This window comes from Chenopodium album, chromosome 1, assembly GCF_948465745.1.
Source record: "Chenopodium album chromosome 1, dcCheAlbu1.1, whole genome shotgun sequence".
Lineage (NCBI taxonomy): Eukaryota > Viridiplantae > Streptophyta > Magnoliopsida > Caryophyllales > Amaranthaceae > Chenopodium > Chenopodium album.
The window spans coordinates 56,365,153-56,385,271 of NC_137834.1; the positions used below are offsets into that span (position 1 = coordinate 56,365,153).

At 36.7% G+C, this 20,119-nt stretch overlaps 2 protein-coding genes across 2 annotated transcripts; both read right to left on the reverse strand.

The window, feature by feature from the left end:
• Window positions 1–3,850: 3,850 nt before the first annotated feature.
• On the reverse strand, window positions 3,851–15,001 carry LOC145556295 (fruit protein pKIWI502-like). Its single transcript, XM_081617949.1, has 5 exons — window positions 14,291–15,001; window positions 13,230–13,329; window positions 13,024–13,119; window positions 12,842–12,922; window positions 3,851–4,311 (listed from the first exon to the last, which is right to left on the reverse strand). Exons 1-5 carry the CDS (start codon window positions 14,839–14,841, stop codon window positions 4,249–4,251), a joined length of 891 nt encoding a protein of 296 aa, XP_081474075.1. The 5' UTR covers window positions 14,842–15,001; the 3' UTR covers window positions 3,851–4,248.
• A 901-nt stretch (window positions 15,002–15,902) lies between these two features.
• On the reverse strand, window positions 15,903–19,342 carry LOC145556305 (ATP synthase subunit beta, mitochondrial). The gene is made up of 9 exons (XM_081617960.1): window positions 18,841–19,342; window positions 18,170–18,245; window positions 17,976–18,064; window positions 17,749–17,866; window positions 17,563–17,666; window positions 17,316–17,474; window positions 16,988–17,212; window positions 16,594–16,905; window positions 15,903–16,383 (listed from the first exon to the last, which is right to left on the reverse strand). Exons 1-9 carry the CDS (start codon window positions 19,297–19,299, stop codon window positions 16,270–16,272), a joined length of 1,656 nt encoding a protein of 551 aa, XP_081474086.1. The 5' UTR covers window positions 19,300–19,342; the 3' UTR covers window positions 15,903–16,269.
• Window positions 19,343–20,119: the final 777 nt, after the last annotated feature.

Below are 20,119 nucleotides of genomic sequence, written 5' to 3' on the forward strand. Positions count from 1 at the left end.
AAAAAAAAAAAAATAAATCTTAAAAAAGGGGTCAAAAGATAGATTGATCTCATGGTTGTTGCTTGAAGCCCTCAATGTGAAAGAAATTAATAGCATCAAAAAATAAGCACACCTATTAAACAGTCACGAGGAAGCTCATCTATGTTTATACTTTAAAAGAAATGACATAAAATACAAATATGCTTAGAATATAACTCAAAATGGGTAAAATTAAATGAGAACAACATAAATTTAATTGAAATTGTTTATATGTAACACAATTCTTGTGATATATAAAACGAGAAACAAATTAATTCTTCTTTTGCTCTAATTTAGTTTACACGATGCATTTATCATGTTTACCAATGCATAAATTCAACAATAAATATTTTTATTAGCAATAAAAAAAAATTGATATTTTGAAATAGGTGAACCCCTTTTCATCGATCCTTTATAAGGTAATATGGGGCATCAACAAAATTTATCCTTAACGTCAAATACTAAAGACCTGAATATCTGGTAAAGCCTGAAAAAGAGTAAAAAAAAAAAATCTTAAATAAACGGTCAAAAGATGCATTGGTCTTATTGTTGTTGCTTATATAAATCAAAATCCTCGTGATATGCTTAATGTGATAAATTAATAGTATCTGAAAATGCGCGCACCTTTTAAACCGTCATGAGGAGGATTAATTATCTTTATATTTAAAAAATACTTAAAACGCAAATATGTGTAGATTAGAACTCAAAAGGGGTTCAAGAAGATTAATATAAATCTAATAGAAAATGTTTATATGAAACACAATTCTTGTGATGTATTAAACGAACAACAAATAAACACCCTTCTTCCAATAAATTAGTTGACACATTACAGTTATCACATTTGCCAATGTATAAATTTAATTGTAAATATCACTAATTAACAAAAGTTAAAATAATAAAAATTTGATATTTATAAATTGAACTCATTGAGAAAATTCCAACAAATCTAATAAGAGTGATATTTCTTATCAATGAATCACATAAGCTAGTCATCAGTGTAGAGTTTATGAATAGTATCAAATGTTAAAATTTGTCAACTAATTTAGGAAAATTTGTGAATTACTATCTCAAAAAGAGGGCCTTTGTTAATTACTACCCCTAAAAAAATATGTTAATTACAACCCCTAACACCGATTAATTCTAGTAACTACTACCTATTTCCCTAATTGGTCTACTTAAGATTTTAATGACATAATTATTTGATAAAATTGTAATTATTAGCTTTAAAACCTTAATTAATTATATAAATCCTAGCACCACCTCCACACCACCTCCGACAAATTCCCTTTACCACCTCCGGCAGCTCCCCCACCCCGAAATTCATCCTCCTCTTGGTCATTCACCACAAAACCTATCCTCTCCTGTTCTCCCACCATAAATCCACTGTAATTATCGCCCATCCCTTTGCCCCAACCCTTAAAACCCATCTCTCCCTTTTCCCAAATTGCGATTACCACCTTTCCCCTTCCCCTTAGCCTCGGAAATAGTCCTGCCACATGATGGGGATGCAATTAGTTGTGAGGGATCGGAAGAGGGATGAGTTTCATGGTAGGGGAAGGAGTGGGATGGGAATTGAGGTGGAAAGCGAGAGGAAGGTGGTAATCGTGACGGGGAAACGAGTGAGGATTAGATTGGATTTCTTGCTAGGGGAACAGAAGAGGTGGTTTTCGCGATGGGGGATCGAAAGGGGAACGAGATTCACGGTGGGGGAGCTACTGCAGGTGGTAAGGAGGCTGCTGGAGGTGGTGCAATGGTGGTATGGTGGTGGTGCAAGGGTTTATCTAATTAATTATGTTTAAAAGCTAATAATTACTGTTTAAAAAAAAAAGCTAATAATTACAATTTAGACGGATAATGATGCCTTTAAATAATTAAGTAGGCTGATTAGGGAAAAAGATAGTAGTTACTAGAATTAATCAATTTTAGGGCTATTAATTAACAACTTTTTTTTAAGTACTCGGCTCGGCTCATTTACACCCCTAATTTTAAGGTAGTAATTTACAATTTTCCACTAATTTAAAACAGAGGGAAAAAGTAACAAAAATAGTGTACATCCTTCATAAGGTCACAAAAAGGATAAAAGATCACTGTACTAAATGCCAAATTGAGAAACAGATGATTACATAAGCACAACTACACAACACTACTTGTTCAATTAGAGCTTAAAAGAGTAAATTAAAATATCTAAAATTAATATAGTGGAAATTGTTTTATTAAAAAAAATGCATCTAATGAGATACAAATTAATCGGAATGTATACAATAAAACTTGATCATTCGGTTAGATTTTAAAAAAGATATAAAGAAAATACAATCAATCTATTCACTCTTATTACCATAAAAAAATAAAAATAAAAAATAAAAAATAAAAAAATAAAAAATTCTATTCACTCTTATTGACTTGTTGTATGAAAATTAGATCTTGTGTGAATTTGTGATATACTTACCCTGTTTTTATTAACCACGCCATTTTAACACGCACATTAAGGAACATATTAGACTAGGTAAACATACAAATTAATTGAAAAAAAATTATGTCATTATTGTTAAGTTGTTACAATATAAATTTTATACCTTAATGTGTTGCAAGTATATAAAAGCAAAGAAAATAATCACAGAAAAAATATGCCCTAAAGGTCACGAGGAAGATTAGATAACATAACAAGTTATTTATCCAATTAAATATCAAGGAGGCAAAATTAGATTAAATCGATCTAAGAAAATCATTTTTTTTCTTCATATAAACGATGCATTTAATTAGACACAAAATAATAGCAACTAAAAATGTGCACACCATCTATAGGGGCCCAAGTTGCAGCACCACCTTCATACTGAATATCAATCGTTCAAGTGAAGATAGCATAAACACACAAAAAGTCTAAACAAGATTCGAAATGGGTAAAAAGAAGAGCAAATTATATAATTGCAATTATTTTATATGAAATAGAGTTCCCACGGTGGATTTAATAAAATCAATATAAGAAAAGACTCAATTTTCAACGAATAACTTCAACTCAGACATGAAAATTCGTTAGAAAATACGAATATTCTGACAAATTTCGTCGAAAATTTCCAAGGATTATAAATTTTCCTTTGAAAAATCCGTCGGAAATTTTTATTGGAATTTAAATCCATTAGAAAATACTTTTTTTTTTTTTACGGGGATCCATTAGAAAATACTTTATTTCCAACGAATTTTGATTTCGTAGGAAATTTCCTACGGATTAATTCCGTCATAAAGTACATATTTTATAACGGAATTCGTCAAAAAAAATAAAATAAAAAAAAAAAAACAAAAAACAAAACCCTACTAATCCAGCCGCCCCCCTTCCCCCTTCATTTCACATTAGCGCTTTTGTCTCTCAATCCCCCCTTCATTTCATATTCTCCTCTTATTTCTTCTTTTCTATGTCTCGATCCTCCCTTTCCCTCCTTGATCCTCCTTTCTCTTCTTCTCTTCTCTCTCTTTCTTCTCTGCCCTCCCTCTCTCTCTTATTCCTTCATCTCTGTATAAATTTTAATAAGTCGAAGGTTTTTATATGAAATTCGATCATGATCTAAAGTTTTCATGGTCGAATATGACCTATTTAAGCTCAATTTCAAGGTTTTGTATGGTGGGATTTAGGAATGTATCTCGTTTTTTTTCTTTTTTTTTTTTTTTTTTTTTTTTTTGAGATAGTAATTGACAAATTTTACTTAAATCTTATTCCATGAACATTTTTTTTTTTTTTTTTTTTTTTACGGGCATGAACACAGAACCCAGCTTCAAACTAGTTACTCCATATATGTTATTACTTGTTTATTGCCTATATAGCTACTAATCAGCGAGAAGATTGAGCAACTCAACCACTGTTATATTGCAGACATACAGGGAACATTACAAGCTTAAAGTTTAAACAGAGTTCATAATACAACGTTATATGGTATACCTAATCCTTTTCTCAAGAGAGAGACGACAATGTGGTATAGCTGATGTTGAATCTAGAGAACTATCAACTATGTATCTAGATACAGCATAGACTCACGAAGGAAGGTGCATAACTGGAACAATATTGCTAATTTACTGTTGTAATATATGTCAAAATTTTAGAAATCAGATTTATTTTTGCTATTCCAAGCTGAGAAAATTGATACTCAGCAACGAGGAATAAATGAATGGAAGAACATCACTGCTTCCTGTAACAATTATACAACAGATGAAGAGGAGCTCCATCTCATGAAATTGATGAGATTAGAAGTTCTTGAGTATATTGTCAGTAGAGACCCCATCTTCTGTCAATATAGAAGTGATTTCCTGCAATAAGCATGCATTTATTAATATAACTTCTGAAAGTTTCCAAAACAGACACCACTAACTAAATCTGGTAAGAAAATAAAATGCAATTTCATGTGTCAACCATTTGCTACCCAAAAACAACCAAAAAATCTGACACATAATATAGTTCATCTATTGCAAAATTCTAAAAGTTCCAAATTTGTGGTTGACTATAGCAAAACAAAGATGTATAATCGACTTAATATTTAGTTCGTGAACTTAACATGATAGACAACAACAAAACAAGGCTATGTGCAAATTCAGTTTGGATAAATCAACCAGATTCTAATGTCCCTAAGAACAAGTCTCCCTCACTCAAACCCACTGGCAGCACCAAGCGCAACATTTGGGAGCCCCCAAATTGATACCCTAAACCAAACCCAGCAGCCGAAGCAGAGCAGCAACTAATAGAACTGAGTTTGCTATCCTTACCAGCGGTGACAAACTGTCAGCCAACGGCTGAATATCCGATAATTCTCTTAGACCCTCAAATGCATCAGAGCTAATGAAAAGTGTTTTTTTTTTTTTTTTTTTTTTTTTAATTTCCTAAAAACCCTAACTTCTATCAATCTCATTCACGAATCACGCCTCTTCACTCTCACTCTCTGTCCTCTTTCCCGTTCTCACTCTCTTCCCGACGCCACCGCGGCTCCGCCCCTGTTCTCAACCACGGTCCACGGACCACGGCACCGCCCTCATCTCCGCAGGGCGCAGCACCGCCCTCCTCTTCGACTTCCAGCCACCAGCCCTCCAGGTATGTTCTAGTTCGATTGTTAGCCTCTCTTCGTTTTTTTTTTTTTGTTTTTTTGTTTAATTAAATTCAATTTGTTAAACTCAGCCTCCTCCTCCGATCACTCCAGCCGTCGACGCCTAACAGCCCTCACCGAAAATTGCTCCTGTTCTAGTTCGAAAGTACACAGGTTAAAAAAAAAAACAGGTTAAAATGCAGGGGGAAAAAAAAAAAAGAAGGTACAGTCGGTCCCAACCGGTCCAAAACCGGAATGGACCGTATTAAACAGGTCCAGACAGGGACCGGACCGGCAGAATACGGTCCGGTTTCCGGTTCTTAAAAATGGCTTATTCCGGGTTCCGGTCCGGTTTTGGACCGGTGCACAGCCCTAGGTACAGGAGTATGGGTGTGGGTGTTTGGCCAGCAGAGCAACTGAGCTTTGAAACATGAAACATTGTCGTTTGAGGATGGAGGTGACAGGTATACGGATGAATTTGGAGGATGAAGGGTGACAGGTATGATTAGAGGTAAAAGATGAGGAAAGATATGGAGATTTGGATGAAGACAGAGGAAGCATATTGTTCATATATTAGGGTTTATTCTCTCCTAAATTGAGTAAACTTTGTGGGATATTTGAGGGTTTAATGAAAAGCAAAAAGCCAGAAAAATGGTGGATGGGTTGTTGCAGTTGACAATGGAATGGGAGGAGAGAGAAGAAGAGGAAAGAGAGGGAGAAAGGGTTCGTTTCGTGCTGGTTATGGTGGCTGGTGGTGGCAGTGGTAGTTGGGAGAAGGTATTGTTCGTGGTGGTAGTGGTGGTTAGGGTTAGGTTATAGTGGCTAAGGGAGGGAAGCTAGAGTGGTGGCACGAGATGGGAGGAGCTTGGCTAGGCTGAAGAGGAAGAGATAGATAGGAAAAAATAAAAAAATAAAAATTAACCAGTCCAATAGGTTACTATGGTTGTGAATTTTTCCATAATCATACTTACCTCCGTTTTTTTCAGTTGACACATTCCTTTTTAGGAAGATTATTTTTAGTTGACACGTTTTCTTTTTGGGTAAGTTTTATACCTTACATTTACTTGTGTACCCCACTTGCTCTATCATTCTCTTTCTCTCTCCACTCCTTCATATGTGTGCCTAAATTAAACGCGTCAACTAAATAGAAACGGCAGAAGTAGCATTTAAATCCAACCCCTTAGCCCTTACATGCAAAAAGAACCAATAAATAATTTCAATTATTTTTGAATGAATAATTTCAACTATTTCAATGTTTCATTTTTGGTGGCCTACAGAAGAAGTATAGTCTGTGTCGTACAGAGATTCATACGTCTCCCCCCACCTCCTCCACCCAACCCTACAGTAGACAAGAATTACATTACCTAAACTTGGCTGCTAGTGTTGAGCAATAGTACATGACCAAAGAACCAGAAATGGCTACATACAGTTTCAAAGCATCCTTATCTGGTGGGAACCCTTCAGGTGAAAACATGTTCAAGCAACACAGTTCGAAAGTCCTGTCGGAGGCATTGGGGTAGTCCTATAGTGCTTGCTCATGGTGACAGCTGACAGGTTTCTAACAACTCTATTTCAGCTCTCATAAATACTGTATTTCATACAATCAAGTAGATGCCTACCAATCAAATATGACAACCTATCTCATAATTCTTAATAGAACATTAGTAATTGAATCGAAGGTCATGTACTCATTCATATACAAGTGAAAGCATTGTTGATTCCAGGTGAGATATAAAGTCTGAGGCACAAAGAACGGAAGCCCTGTTAAGGCATTGGGGTAGTTCTATAGTGATGTGCAGAAGGTGGCAAGATCCTAACAACTCCATTTTGGCTCCCATGTTTTGATCCCATGTGAGCAGAAAGAACCGAACCCAAACTAACTCATACAGTCATACCAAACAGCACATGATATCATATCTTAAAATTCTTGGGACATATCATCACCAAACTTCATTAAGCATCAATAATTATGTAACCTGATTCTAAATCACCTAAGGAGATGCAAGAGAAACAAATTAAAGGAGAAAATGAATTCAGTATTACTAATACATTAAATGAGATAGATGTTCAACATAGGCCCTTTTGTCCGGTTCACTATCCTTATGCTATTGCAATGGCACCATCATACCCACAACTCCACCTGATAGACGGGTCGTTCGGGTCAAGTACGGGTCGGGTCGAGTCAATTTGGGTTTAGGGTCAGTTTCGGGTCAATGGCAATTCGGGTCGAGTTGGGTATCGGGTCAACACTTTGGGTAGAGTTCAGGTCGGGTCAATCTTCGGGTTCGGGTCTGGTTTATTCGGATCAGGTCAATTTTTGTTTATGTCGATATAGAAATTTAACCAATAATATATTATACTTGTGAATAAGTATAAGGTATAACAATTGAATATTAATAATACATTTATTAGACAATTCCTACAAGTACTATATACACAGTATTATTTCATATGTATGATCATTAATTCATTATAGTTGATTAATTAGTCATAAATTCAAATTAGATAAAGGATTTGTTCTCTTCAGCTCCAATCAGTTCCAAATTCCCTTCTCTCATAAAATATTCAGTTCAATCCAATCCAGCCAGCCAATAAATCAGAACAGGCCTAAAGTGAATAGTGGAAAAAAATTCAATGTAACACTTAAATGAAGAAGCTAAGAGTAATAATAACAATATCAAAAACTAGTGTTCCTAATCAAATAGAACTCTTTATGAATTACGAGTAATAAATTACACGCACATTTCTGCAGTATTATACACACAATACTATACTGTTTAATTTAGGTTGTTTTTGACAAATCTTCATTCGATTAAAGTAATTAAGCCCGAAATCAGTTAAGATTTTGAGTATTTGTGAATTTTGGGTTGGGTCAGTTTGGGTATAATTAGGGTCACTTCGGGTTTTGGGTCCGTTCGGATCAATCAATTCGGGTCACTTCGGGTCGAGTTGGGTCGCTTCGGGTATTGAGTCGATTTCGGGTCGGGTCAATTCGGGTATTGGGTCAATTTCGAGTCGGGTTAATATGGGTCGGGTCAATTCGGGTTCCGGGTCAACTCCACTTTGGGTCGGGTATGGGTCGGGTATGGGTCGGGTCGGGTCAACTTTGTGTTCGGGTCAATTTCGGGTTTACGTTTTGGGTCAATTCGTGTCACGGGTCGGGTCAGTATTGCCAACTCTACCCACAACCAGCACACCACTATAGCTACTAGAGTAAGCAACCACCACCACCACTCCTGAACAATAACATTAATGAATGTCAAAGTTTCAACAACCCAATCCACCCTATAACTAGAACGCCCCATCTCCACATTCTCAAACAGGCCTAACATCTAGAAAAAACTTTTGGAATATCTTATACGAGACAACCACCTTTTTCTAAGATGATGGGTTTGTTTAATGCTTTGAAAGCCAATAACAGCAATCAAGGCTCTGATTAGTTGGGGCTGGAACCAACCTCTAAAAGTTCTAGTGCATCCATCATGGAAAACTATGCCTCCATGAAAGGATGAGTCCCTTGCCACAGTTAAAAATTTGAGAAATGAGATGAAGAGAGATGATAATGATGACATTTAAGGAAATGTGAAAACAGCACAATGAAAATGGTTTTAGCAAAAAGATTTGGTATTGATAAAGGATGGAGGAGTGGCGGCGGGAGGAGGAAAAAATACACTTCCTCTGTTTTTGTTTAGTAGCAACATCTCTGTTTTTCAAGTTTGCCAACGCATAGCTTCAATTGTATACTTCCACGCCTCACAATATAATGTCTCTTTTCCTTTTTGGGTAAACTAAAATCCAATGTCTCTTTCTATTTAAAGGTATTATTTTTTTGACATTATTACCCTATTTTTAATGAGTTGTCATCTTTTTTTCTTTTCTTTTTTGTACTTTTAACATCAATTTCCAACACTTTCTCTCTCTCTATCTCTTCAATTTTCCCAACTTTAATAAAAAGGGAATTTATATTAGTGTTGGGAATTGATGATTATATTCACTAATGACCCGAACTTATTATTAAATTCCTCAAAATTAATGATTAGAAGTACATATGCGCGTATATGTACTTCTAATCATTAATTTTAAGGAATTTACAACTTTCTTAATTCACACGTAAAAAAACAAAGAGGCATTGTATAATGAGATGAAGAGAGAATATCTTAAATTATGCATTTGTAAAAATTAGGTTTAAATAAAAATTCCATATGATTATGTTTATACTGAAGTATAAGTCCCGAAATGTTATTGAAGTTGAGTATGTAAATGTTATACTTCGTTGAATTGTTGCAAGTTTTTTTTTTTTTTTTTTTAAAAAGGGAAATTCTCAATGGTGCTCACAAGCTTTTTAATTTTCTCATTGGTAAACAACAAAACTTTCATCTTTGGTACTTATGAATTATCTTTATCAATTCAATGGTAACATTAGTTTATCAATTTAATCATTTATTAACCATGGTTTGTTTGTTTTTGTTTTTTTAATGATTAAATTGTTTTAAAATATTTTTTTTTACAAGAAAAAAAAACTACCAGCCCCAATCATGGTTCAAAAACTCGGTCGTTATGTCGCGAATCGGCCGAGACGTAACAGATTTTGAAGTTGTCGTTCTGATATTTATCGGTATAGCATGCTGCTTTACAATACTCCGCGATTTCGGCCGGTACGACCGTTTTAAAGTGAAATTCGGCCCCATCAAACATTACCAACGAATTTCCGAAGAAAAAACACCGAGTTAAAAGCTTTGTAGACATTTTTTCCGGCGAGGGGTTCTGAATTCTCCATAAAAGTCGAGTTTTCTTTAAAAAAAAATGGGATACAACTGGTACATCACTTTTAATCCCCTTTTGAAATTGACTTGACCCCACTACTTCTCTATCCTTTTGTTTTTTCCTTATCTCACATCCACGTGACCCCCCCCCCCCCCTTCTCTTCCCCTTTTTTCAATTACCAGTACTAATTTACTACATGGGTCCCACACTCAAAAAAAAAAATTAATTTTAAATATAAAGAGGCGTGTAAGAATACATAGCAGTAAAAAGGGAAATACAGCAGTATACCTCTTTAAGAATATAAAATTTTCAAAATTTAAGAAAGAAACCATTGTAAAAATATAGAGTTTACAATTTAAATATAATTTTAATTTCTTACGCGACAACAACGATACGATCTACGATCAACGCATCAATTCCGTTACCGAATCACGCGACCATTTCCACGATCGCAACCAAAACCGCATTTTCGTACTATGGCCCCAACCACTCTGCAGGCGCCGGTGGTGCCCATACCACCCTCCTCTAGCGCCGGCGTCGACTCTCCTCCCCCTGTCGCGTCTCCCTCTCCAGATGAACCACCGATCCCCTCACTCTCCCACGAAACTCATCGTGCAACCCAACCCAATCCCCCTCCCCCCAAAACTCTAATATTATCTCACACCCTAAATCTGAAATCCCCCAAAAAAAAAATGTAGACGATTAGATCAAGGAAGTATTTTGAAGAAAGTTATAGATTTGGTGACTGATGCCAACTTTTATTGTTTAAGAGTTTGAGATCGTCCATTTTCCAGTTTGACGTTTTTTGAGGTGTTTGCCGGAGATAAATGGTAATGTTGAGGTTTAATCGGGCTGTCGTCGGAGGTCGCGGTGTAGGGAAGGGGGGTTCAGCGCGGCGCCGACGCCGGGAGGGGTTCTGGAAGAGCGCGGCCGACACAGACACCGAGGAGGGGTTCAGAGAGCAGGGGGGATTGGGGATGGCGGGGGGGGGGGAGTGGGTGGTGGGTTTTTTTTTCTTTTTATTAAAAAATAATTATAAAACTAAGCCTAGTTAAATATTTTAACCAAAATATATCATTAATACTATTGATAATATATACTAAAAATACATGAGTGCCATAGATAATTAAAATTTTCGTTGTTTACCATTGAGAAAAATAAAAGGATGATGAGTACCATTGAGAATTTTTCCAAAAAAAATAAAATAAAATTAAGTAATAGGCACCACAAGGGAAGACTTGGAGGAGTTGGAAGATGGGCTTTACATATAAGGGACTTGTTTTATATCAATACTATTTCTTAACAACTCCATCAAAACCCTATGAGCACATTTGATAACTCTTATTTAATCCATTGGTATCAAGCAAATAGACCTCCTTCTTACTCAAAAACTACAGGTGTTTGAAATAAAAGATTGATTTGGGCACTGATAATTTCAAGAACTTCTAGGAACATGTGTGTAGGTTTGTTTAGTTTCATAATCATATTATAAAAAATTACTTCCTTCATTTTATTTTACTTGTAACACTTCGGTTTTTTTCACGTTCGTCAATGCATAACTTCAACCATTTATATCTTTAATTATGCATTTGTGAAAATTATAAAAAGATTCTAATAAAGTAGACATTGAGACGAATCTAACAAGTTCCAATATGATATATGACTATTTTTTCTTTAAATGTATGTCACGAAATGTAATTGAAGATAAGTATGTGAAGTGTACACTATCTAAAATGTTAAGAAAAAAAAAACGGAGGAGGTACAAATGTTGAGAAAATGTGCATCTTCCCAGGCCATCAAAAGCATTGTCTACAAATCTTTTTTTTTATATATATAATTTTATGATTAAGTGTCAAAATCATTTTTCAAAATACTTAGCTTTATCTAGAAAGCTAGTCCAAGACACTCTTTTGACCATTTCGACGAATAGGCCGAATTTTTTGGGAAGAATGTCAGATCCTCTGAATCCTACTCAGACTGAACACCTTAATCAGAGTCTAAGCAACATATGTAAATTCAGATCCATACCCGTCAGCCTATGTTCCACAAGATAACATTAAGCTTAAGCCAAAAAATTAGCATAATGTGAGTAGATTCAGGGCTTGCCTTAGAGAACACCACAGCCTTAGAGAACACCACAAAAATATATTTTGCTCACATATGGCTGAGAAGTTTCTTATTTTCCTATTTGGTTTTGCGTCTTATAGAAGGACCTTAATATAATGTTTCCCTTAGTTGTCTGACTTGTGTGTTGACTGTCAAGATAAAAATTATGAAAAATACTGAGTTGTGGGAACATCGATCTCTGTCATAAGCATATAAGATAAAGTTAAAGAAGTACTCTAAATCAGTAACTCTTCTAGAATGCTTTGCTACATCTCTGCTGTGATTTCTTACCTATGTTGTTATTCAATTTACTAATATCCAATGAAGATATCAGGGACCTTCAATTTCATGACACATGGATATGGTAAGGGTGACCAAGATGAGTCATCTACTTCTGTTCAGTACTCAATTCTTCTTATTCTAAATTAGCAAAACAAAGGTTGCTGAGAATTACAATTAGAGAGGTAATCTATGAACAAAGTCCCTCCAAAGATTGAGCTTTCACCTGGAATTCTGGACTACTTCATCTTATTAGTACAAATACCACAAACTATGTCTTGTGCAGACTAAATTCCTTCATATGTGTACTAATTCTCCTCCAATACCCTCATTTTCGAACCCAAACAAACTAGAAGAAAAGCTGATGCTGATGGATCATTAGAACTTTTGATAATCTATGAAGCAATAAAACAAATTCTAGAACTAAACAAATACCATATTACATCAGCTGCATCCTTTAACTGACACTTAAAACAATTACGGTACGACAATATTATCTTTAATAATGACAGCTAAGCAAGATATTGTGCCACAAATAGTAGAGTACTCATTAAGAAGAAAATAAGAAAGAAAAAAGAAAAACACTGCAAATCAAACCATTAAAGATAAATTACCTCTGTCATCTGTTTCTGCCCACACAGTACAACACCAGTAGAGTTTGGGTTTGAAATGTTTTTGGATCTACAAAAGGCAGCCTGTTTAATTGCCCCAAAAACAAGTGTTAATATATGATTACACCATCCAATGTACTTAAAAATAAAATTTGCCACACCTATCAACAAAAATTTTACAGTACCTGCACATAGCCAGCTTCACCTGTCCATTTCTCATCCGGTTGTGACAATACTGGAACTATCTTAACACCAGAAGATTCCCAATCTTTGAATCTATCCTGTATAATAAAGATAAGACATAAGAAAAAGAGCTGAAAAAGAGAGAGATTTTCTGTAATTTATTCTATTACATATTTTCATAGACCAACAAAGTATTTTTGTGAACCACCTGATATGCCATCCTTTGCAAATTTCTAGCTCCGTAATAAAGCCTCACATCTGACCTCTTGTCAGCACTAAAGCCAGATTCAATAAGAGATCGGATTGGACTGCAAATTGTCAAGAGGAAATATGGAAGTCAGACAGCAGGTATCGTAACATAGTCATGAAGGAATACAGCATTAGCACCTTAAAAGCAGACTAAGGAAGATTCACAAAAACCAAAAAAGGCAAGCCGCAATGAACAAATACCATCATATGAAACCCAAATACAGCAAGCCAAACTGCAGTGCTAAAGGATTTGTACATCGTAATATATAGTAAGATACAAATCGGTTTCCATTTTATCAACTCAAAAACTAGGAAGGAACTAAGCCCCCCCATTAATCAATTCAACCAAAAAATTCCAATTGCCCAAAGCCTGACGCTATGGTTGGATAACAATAGTGAAGGGAAAGGGAGGTGAAGGAAAAAGAGGGAAAGGGAGGTGAAGGAAAAAGAGGGAAGGGAGTAGATCTGTAGATGGAACTTCCATTTTCCTTTCAAATCTCTCCAACAACAGAGGGGTTTGGTTTATTTAAACGGGAAGGAAATTGGATCCTTCCAATTCCCTATTGCATAGAGTATCCAAACAAAGGATGATGCATCCTTCCTTTTCTATTCTCTTCATTTCCCTCTATTTCTCTCTATCCAAACATAGAGTGAGTAAAGAACAGAGCTTGACATTAAAATCGAAGACTATCGAGAGAATCCCCAAATGCACAAACAAGAATCCAACAGCAGCTATATTCTATATGTAATCCTACTTTCTCGTATTCTATAAGTAAAAAAGCACCTTTGTAACTACACTCTTTAACTCTTTTGTGGCATATAGAGAATAAATACTAGCATTCCTTACACTATAGTCACAGAAGTTGAGTGATCATAGAGTTGGTATACAAATGCACAATAAAATTCTGGGAAAATGTCAAGTAATTCAATTGACAAAATTACACATAGTTCTACAGCCAATCACATCAAATAGAAGAACAATTGAAAATTAATAGTATGTGATAATGAAACGAAGAATACCTGATTCCAGATCCAGTGGCAAAGATAAGAACAGTGGGAAACTCCTCGGGAGGCGAAAGCCGATCAACATCAAAACCATTCCCCATGACAGCGGTCAATTCAACAACATCCCCTTTATTCAACCCACATAAAAGCTCAGCGGTAGAGCCCGCGACATTCTTAACAAGAAACTGAAACTCGCCGCGCTCAGCGGCAAGGAGCGGAGGAGAGGCGATAGCGAGGAAAGAAGGTTTAGGAGAGTCAGGGACTTTAAGCTGCAAGTACTGGCCAGGGCGAGTGTAGGAGGCGGCGATGTGAGGGGCGTCGGAGACGTTGATGGAGATGTGGAAGAGTGATTCGGCGGCGGGTTCGATGAGGGAGATAGGGGTGGGTGTCCAGAGAGTGGTGTCTTGGCGGACGGCGGAGGCGACGAGGGAGAGGAAGCGGCGGCGGTGGTGGCGGAGAGGGGGGGTTAGGCGGCGGAGGAGAGACATGGAAGGGGTGGAGTGGAGGTGGGCATGAGGGTGGTGGAGAGGTGAAAGGTGGGGTAAAGAGGAGAGAGAAATGGACATGTTTGTTTGGAGGGGGTTTATATGAGGTTTGGTTAGGTGGAGGAAGGTGGAAAGAAGTAGTAGAGATTTGGAGATGGTGCCGGTGAAGGTGGTCAAAGATGGGAGGTGGTGTGATTTTGTAATGGGTTGAGAAGTCTACTACGAGTACTAGTACTTACCTCATTGTTTGGAGTTGTGGTGTGAATTGTGATGGGAGGTTTGTAATCACTTATCCAAATCAATTGGAGCCGCATGATCCATGCTTCTCCTATTGGCCTCCAAATTCATTTTTTATACTACCTTCGTCACAAGTTTATGTGTGTCACGATTTGATATAAAACAGAAAGGAAAAATGTTTAATCGTTACACATTACCTGTAGCGGAGGTAGTACTAGTATTTTTTACAAATCAATTTTTATTTCTTTATCAGGATTTAAATATGGTTTAACGAGTTCATATAAGAGAAAATCATATAAATAAAACATGATTCTAAGAGTTGGTCTTACTCGATAAGAGCTTTTAACAGAAGTTAGCACAACCTATGTACCTTTATTAGTTACGGAGTATATTGTATTGTAGCAGTAAGCTTCCAAAGCTAATTGCTTCCTCGATGGAATTATACAATATTTTCTCTTTAGACGGCACACGACAAGTCCCATTTGAGTTGACCTTTGTATATAATAGTGATCCTATATTGATACATACGTCTGTATTGTCCATCCTCTATTGTAACTGTTTCTGAGGTTTGTTGCACATTGAGGAAAGTTCGACAACTAAAATTGACTACACTACTGGACATTACCCTAATAGTACTCATAAGAGCCATAACTAGTAGCAATTTCTTCCCTCACATAGTCACATCCTGACCTTTGACAGCCTGGACTCACAGGAGTGACAGCGGCAAATTAATCTTGTAGTTATTCCTTCGTAAATCCCAACCAACATCGCACCCATCAACACACATTCAAACCACCTGTGAATCTGTGATCTTTAATGGTAGAAATCTAAAACACCTGTTTGCTTATTAGCTGCAAGAAGAGCTTATTAATATTATACATTTTCACCTTGAAAAACAGGCAGGCTATATGAAAATGTAATTAGACCATTTAAAATCTGGACTTAACAAAAAGAACAAAAATATACATTGTGTCCATATGTTGTCTCCTGCTCCCGTTATTCAATGACAGGGAGCTGAGGGGGGGTTGGGATTGTACTAGCAGGCTAACCCTCTCTGCTCCGTTAAAATGGAGCGTCATCATCACACTTGTGCAACAAAGATAAATAAGACAAAATGGAAAAACCCTTGTTCATATGTTTGGCTTCCCAAAAAAATCCTTCTCAACTCCGGGAGCTGGTAAAGCCAATGTCAACTAAAAATTATTTTCGCAATTATCAAGGCAAAGAGCCAAAGGAAAAAAAAAAGTCAAAAACAAATTATCTCAGATTTCCTTAAGCTGCAGATTCCTTGGCAATCTTCTCAGCCTTGGCAATGACCTCCTCGATTCCTCCAACCATGTAGAAAGATTGCTCAGAAAGGTCATCATATTTACCATCCAAGACACCCTGCAAATTATATGCCACGACCAACATTAGACAAACTGAAATAAATACTTCGTATAAGAAATCGAGAAAATAAAAGATTGCATGATCACATATCAATAAAAGGAACAAGTGCAACCTGTCTATAATCAATCAACCAAAAGCAAAACTAGACTAGAGCAGCAGTAAACTGATAAATTTACACATTTGACCAGCATGAGAAATTTCAATTACCTGGAAACTCTGGATGCTCTCCTTCAACTCAACGTACTTTCCGGGTGCACCCGTGAAAACTTCAGCAACATGGAAGGGCTGACTCAAGAATCTCTGGATCTTACGGGCACGAGCGACAGTCAATTTGTCATCTTCACTTAGCTCATCCATACCCAAAATGGCAATGATATCCTGAAGATTCTTGTAGTTCTGGAGAACCTTCTGTACACCACGAGCAGTGTTGTAATGCTCTTCTCCCAAGATGTGAGGTGAAAGCATACGAGATGTAGAATCAAGAGGGTCCACAGCAGGGTAGATACCAAGCTCAGAGATCTGGTCAAAACGTAGGAAGTTAGAAGATAAACTAGATGCACTTGAATAAAAGCATTTGGTCATCTGTCATCCCTCAAATTACCTGTCGGGACAACACAGTTGTGGCATCCAAGTGAGCAAAAGTTGTAGCAGGAGCAGGATCTGTCAAATCATCAGCAGGCACGTAGATAGCCTGGACAGAAGTAATAGAACCCTTCTTGGTAGTTGTAATACGCTCCTGAAGACCTCCAAGATCAGTAGCCAAAGTAGGTTGGTAACCGACAGCAGAGGGAATACGTCCAAGTAAAGCAGACACCTCTGAGTTAGCCTGAAATCAACCAAAGAAGCATTGTCATAAATTAAGGGAATCATCCAACAACAGATTTATAATAACGAGTAAAAAAACAAGTTATTCAAACAAGAATTCATACTTGGGTGAAACGGAAAATGTTGTCAATAAAGAGTAGCACATCTTGTCCCTCAGCATCACGGAAATGCTCTGCAACAGTTAGTCCAGTAAGACCAACACGGGCACGAGCACCTGGGGGCTCATTCATTTGACCGTAGACAAGGGCACATTTACTGTCAGCCTACAAAGGAAAGATTAGGCAAAGGATGAGCCAATGTAAAATAGACACATAAATGAAACATCTATTACAATGCAAAATCGTGACGGACCTGCTTTTCACCTAGCTTAATGACACCACTCTCAATCATTTCTCTGTACAAGTCGTTACCCTCACGAGTACGCTCACCAACTCCGGCAAACACGGAGAAACCACCTGATCATGACAACCAACATCATAAACCTACTGAAACAAAGCTATTAAATTCTATGGAGCAAAGGTGCCATTGCAAACATACCATGAGCTTTGGCAACATTATTGATAAGTTCCATAATAAGCACAGTTTTCCCGACACCAGCACCTCCGAACAGCCCAATCTTTCCTCCCCTTTGGTATGGAGCTAGAAGATCAACGACCTTGAAAAGGCAAAACCCAGGCAAAGCGATTTATACAAGTCTCTCATACAAAACACCACAATGTCACAGCAGTTCAACGAGGAGATGGGAGTTATATTTTAAAATTCACCTTAATTCCAGTAACAAGAATCTGCTGCTCAGTTGCTTGTTCAACAAAGGCGGGTGCTTCTCTGTGAATGGGGAGATAGTGATCGGTTGCTGCCAATGTCACCACAAAAGTCAGCATAGTAACACCAAATTCCTAAGACTCTAATTAAATTCATTAAGACAATTATTAAATGATAAGAGTAGTCAGCTACTTACTCAGCTCGCCCCTATGATCAATTGGTTCTCCAATAACATTCATAATACGACCAAGGGTAGCTCTTCCAACAGGAATCTACAGTATAAAATACATTTTCATGATGAGAACAATTTTAGACCAATACAACACTTAACGAACCCAAACCATTGAATAACTTGAGGCGGCACGGAAAAAAAAACCTCATTTTTGAAAAGCATATGACCCTAACAAACACTTTTATAACATCATACAACAACGCGCCTCAATCCATACAACAAATACAAAGGTTTTCCCTTTCAACACAAACTAGCTTTGGTCAACATCCAGAGATCGCATACACATTCCGCCAATTGAAAAATGTACGTAGTGTAACATATAACCCGTTTCATCGATAAAGCCCGAAACAAAAGCAATAATTCAAATGTGTAATCATTCACAACAATAAAACGAGCAATCTCTAATACGGGGTAACTAAAGTAAAGTAATAATCTAAATCAAATGAACAATCTCTAATAAATCAAGCACCACAACAAATCCAGATCCAACGATCCAAACCCAGATCTAAAATTCAAAATGCAAATCAACAAAACCCTAAAAAATCCCAAATTAATTAAAAACAAAACACCCCACATTTCCAAATCACCAATCCCAAAACAAAAACTTTGACCAAATCAAAAAAATGAGATCTTACAGTAATGGGAGATCCAGTATTCAAAACGGGTTGACCACGAACAAGACCTTCAGTACCATCCATAGCAATAGTCCTAACCATACTCTCACCCAAATGCTGAGCAACCTCAAGCACCAATCGAGTCTGATTATCTTGAACCTCAAGAGCGGTCAAGATCGGGGGCAAACCCTCCTCAAACCTAACATCAACAACAGCACCGATCACCTGACATACCTTTCCAATAGACCCTTTACCGGTAAACTCATCGGTGATCTTACCGGCGCCGGCACCACCGGATTTAGCAGGGGTCGAGGGCTGCGCAGCAGCAGCGGAGGATGAGGCGTAATCAGCGACGCGGTTGAGGAGGTAGCCGCGGGCAGAAGCGCGGTGAGCAGCGGAGGGTTTGGGGGAGGAGAGAGAAGGGCGGGAGGATCGGCGGAGGTTGCGAGCGAAAGAGTGTATGAGCCTTCGCGACGCCATTGGAGAGGAGGAGAGAGAAAGAGGAGAGAGAAAATGGGGGAAAATTGGGACTAGGGTTTGGGAAGGTGACTGTGTGTGTGGTCTATATAGGGTCGAATGAACAAGTTTTGATGGTGTTTTGTTAAACGATGTCGTTTTTTAGAAAGGGAGGAGTTTTCTCTTTGTTGGTGTGGTATTGTTTTACTAATTCACTTCCTCTACGTGCGAAGATTTTGGAGGTGGTGAATATTTTTGAATTTTTTGTTTGATCCGATTTTTCTTATTTTTCTAATTTTTGTGTTTTTCTTAAAGGAGTAACTTTTTTATTTTCTTGTAAAAAAAAAAAAAAACTTTTTAATTTTCTTGTAAATAAAAACTTTTATTTTTTTTTCCTTAAAATTTGTCATTTATTTTCTTCCAAAAAAATAATAAAAAACTAGATGAAGCTCATGCGATGCACGGTTTGTTAGTATTTTTTTAAAAAAAAATTATTTTTCATACTTATGTGATTAAAATTGTTATTATATTAGTTTTAAAATATTAGATAAAACTAGTTTTGTGCCCGTGCGATGCCCGAGTTGCATGTAATGACTAATAATAATAATATTGGTGAAAACATTTCTTTACCCGTAACCTGAAATAATGACCCTGTCCGAAATGACTCGTGATCCGACCGATTGATGGGTAGGTTTACACACAGTAATAAAATTATATTAGATTTTGAAGTATTATTATTTTAATTGATTAGAATATATTATAAATAATAGATGTGGTACATTTTGAACTAATTTCTACGCTCCAAAAAAATATTATGATACAAAAAATAAAATTATATGATAAT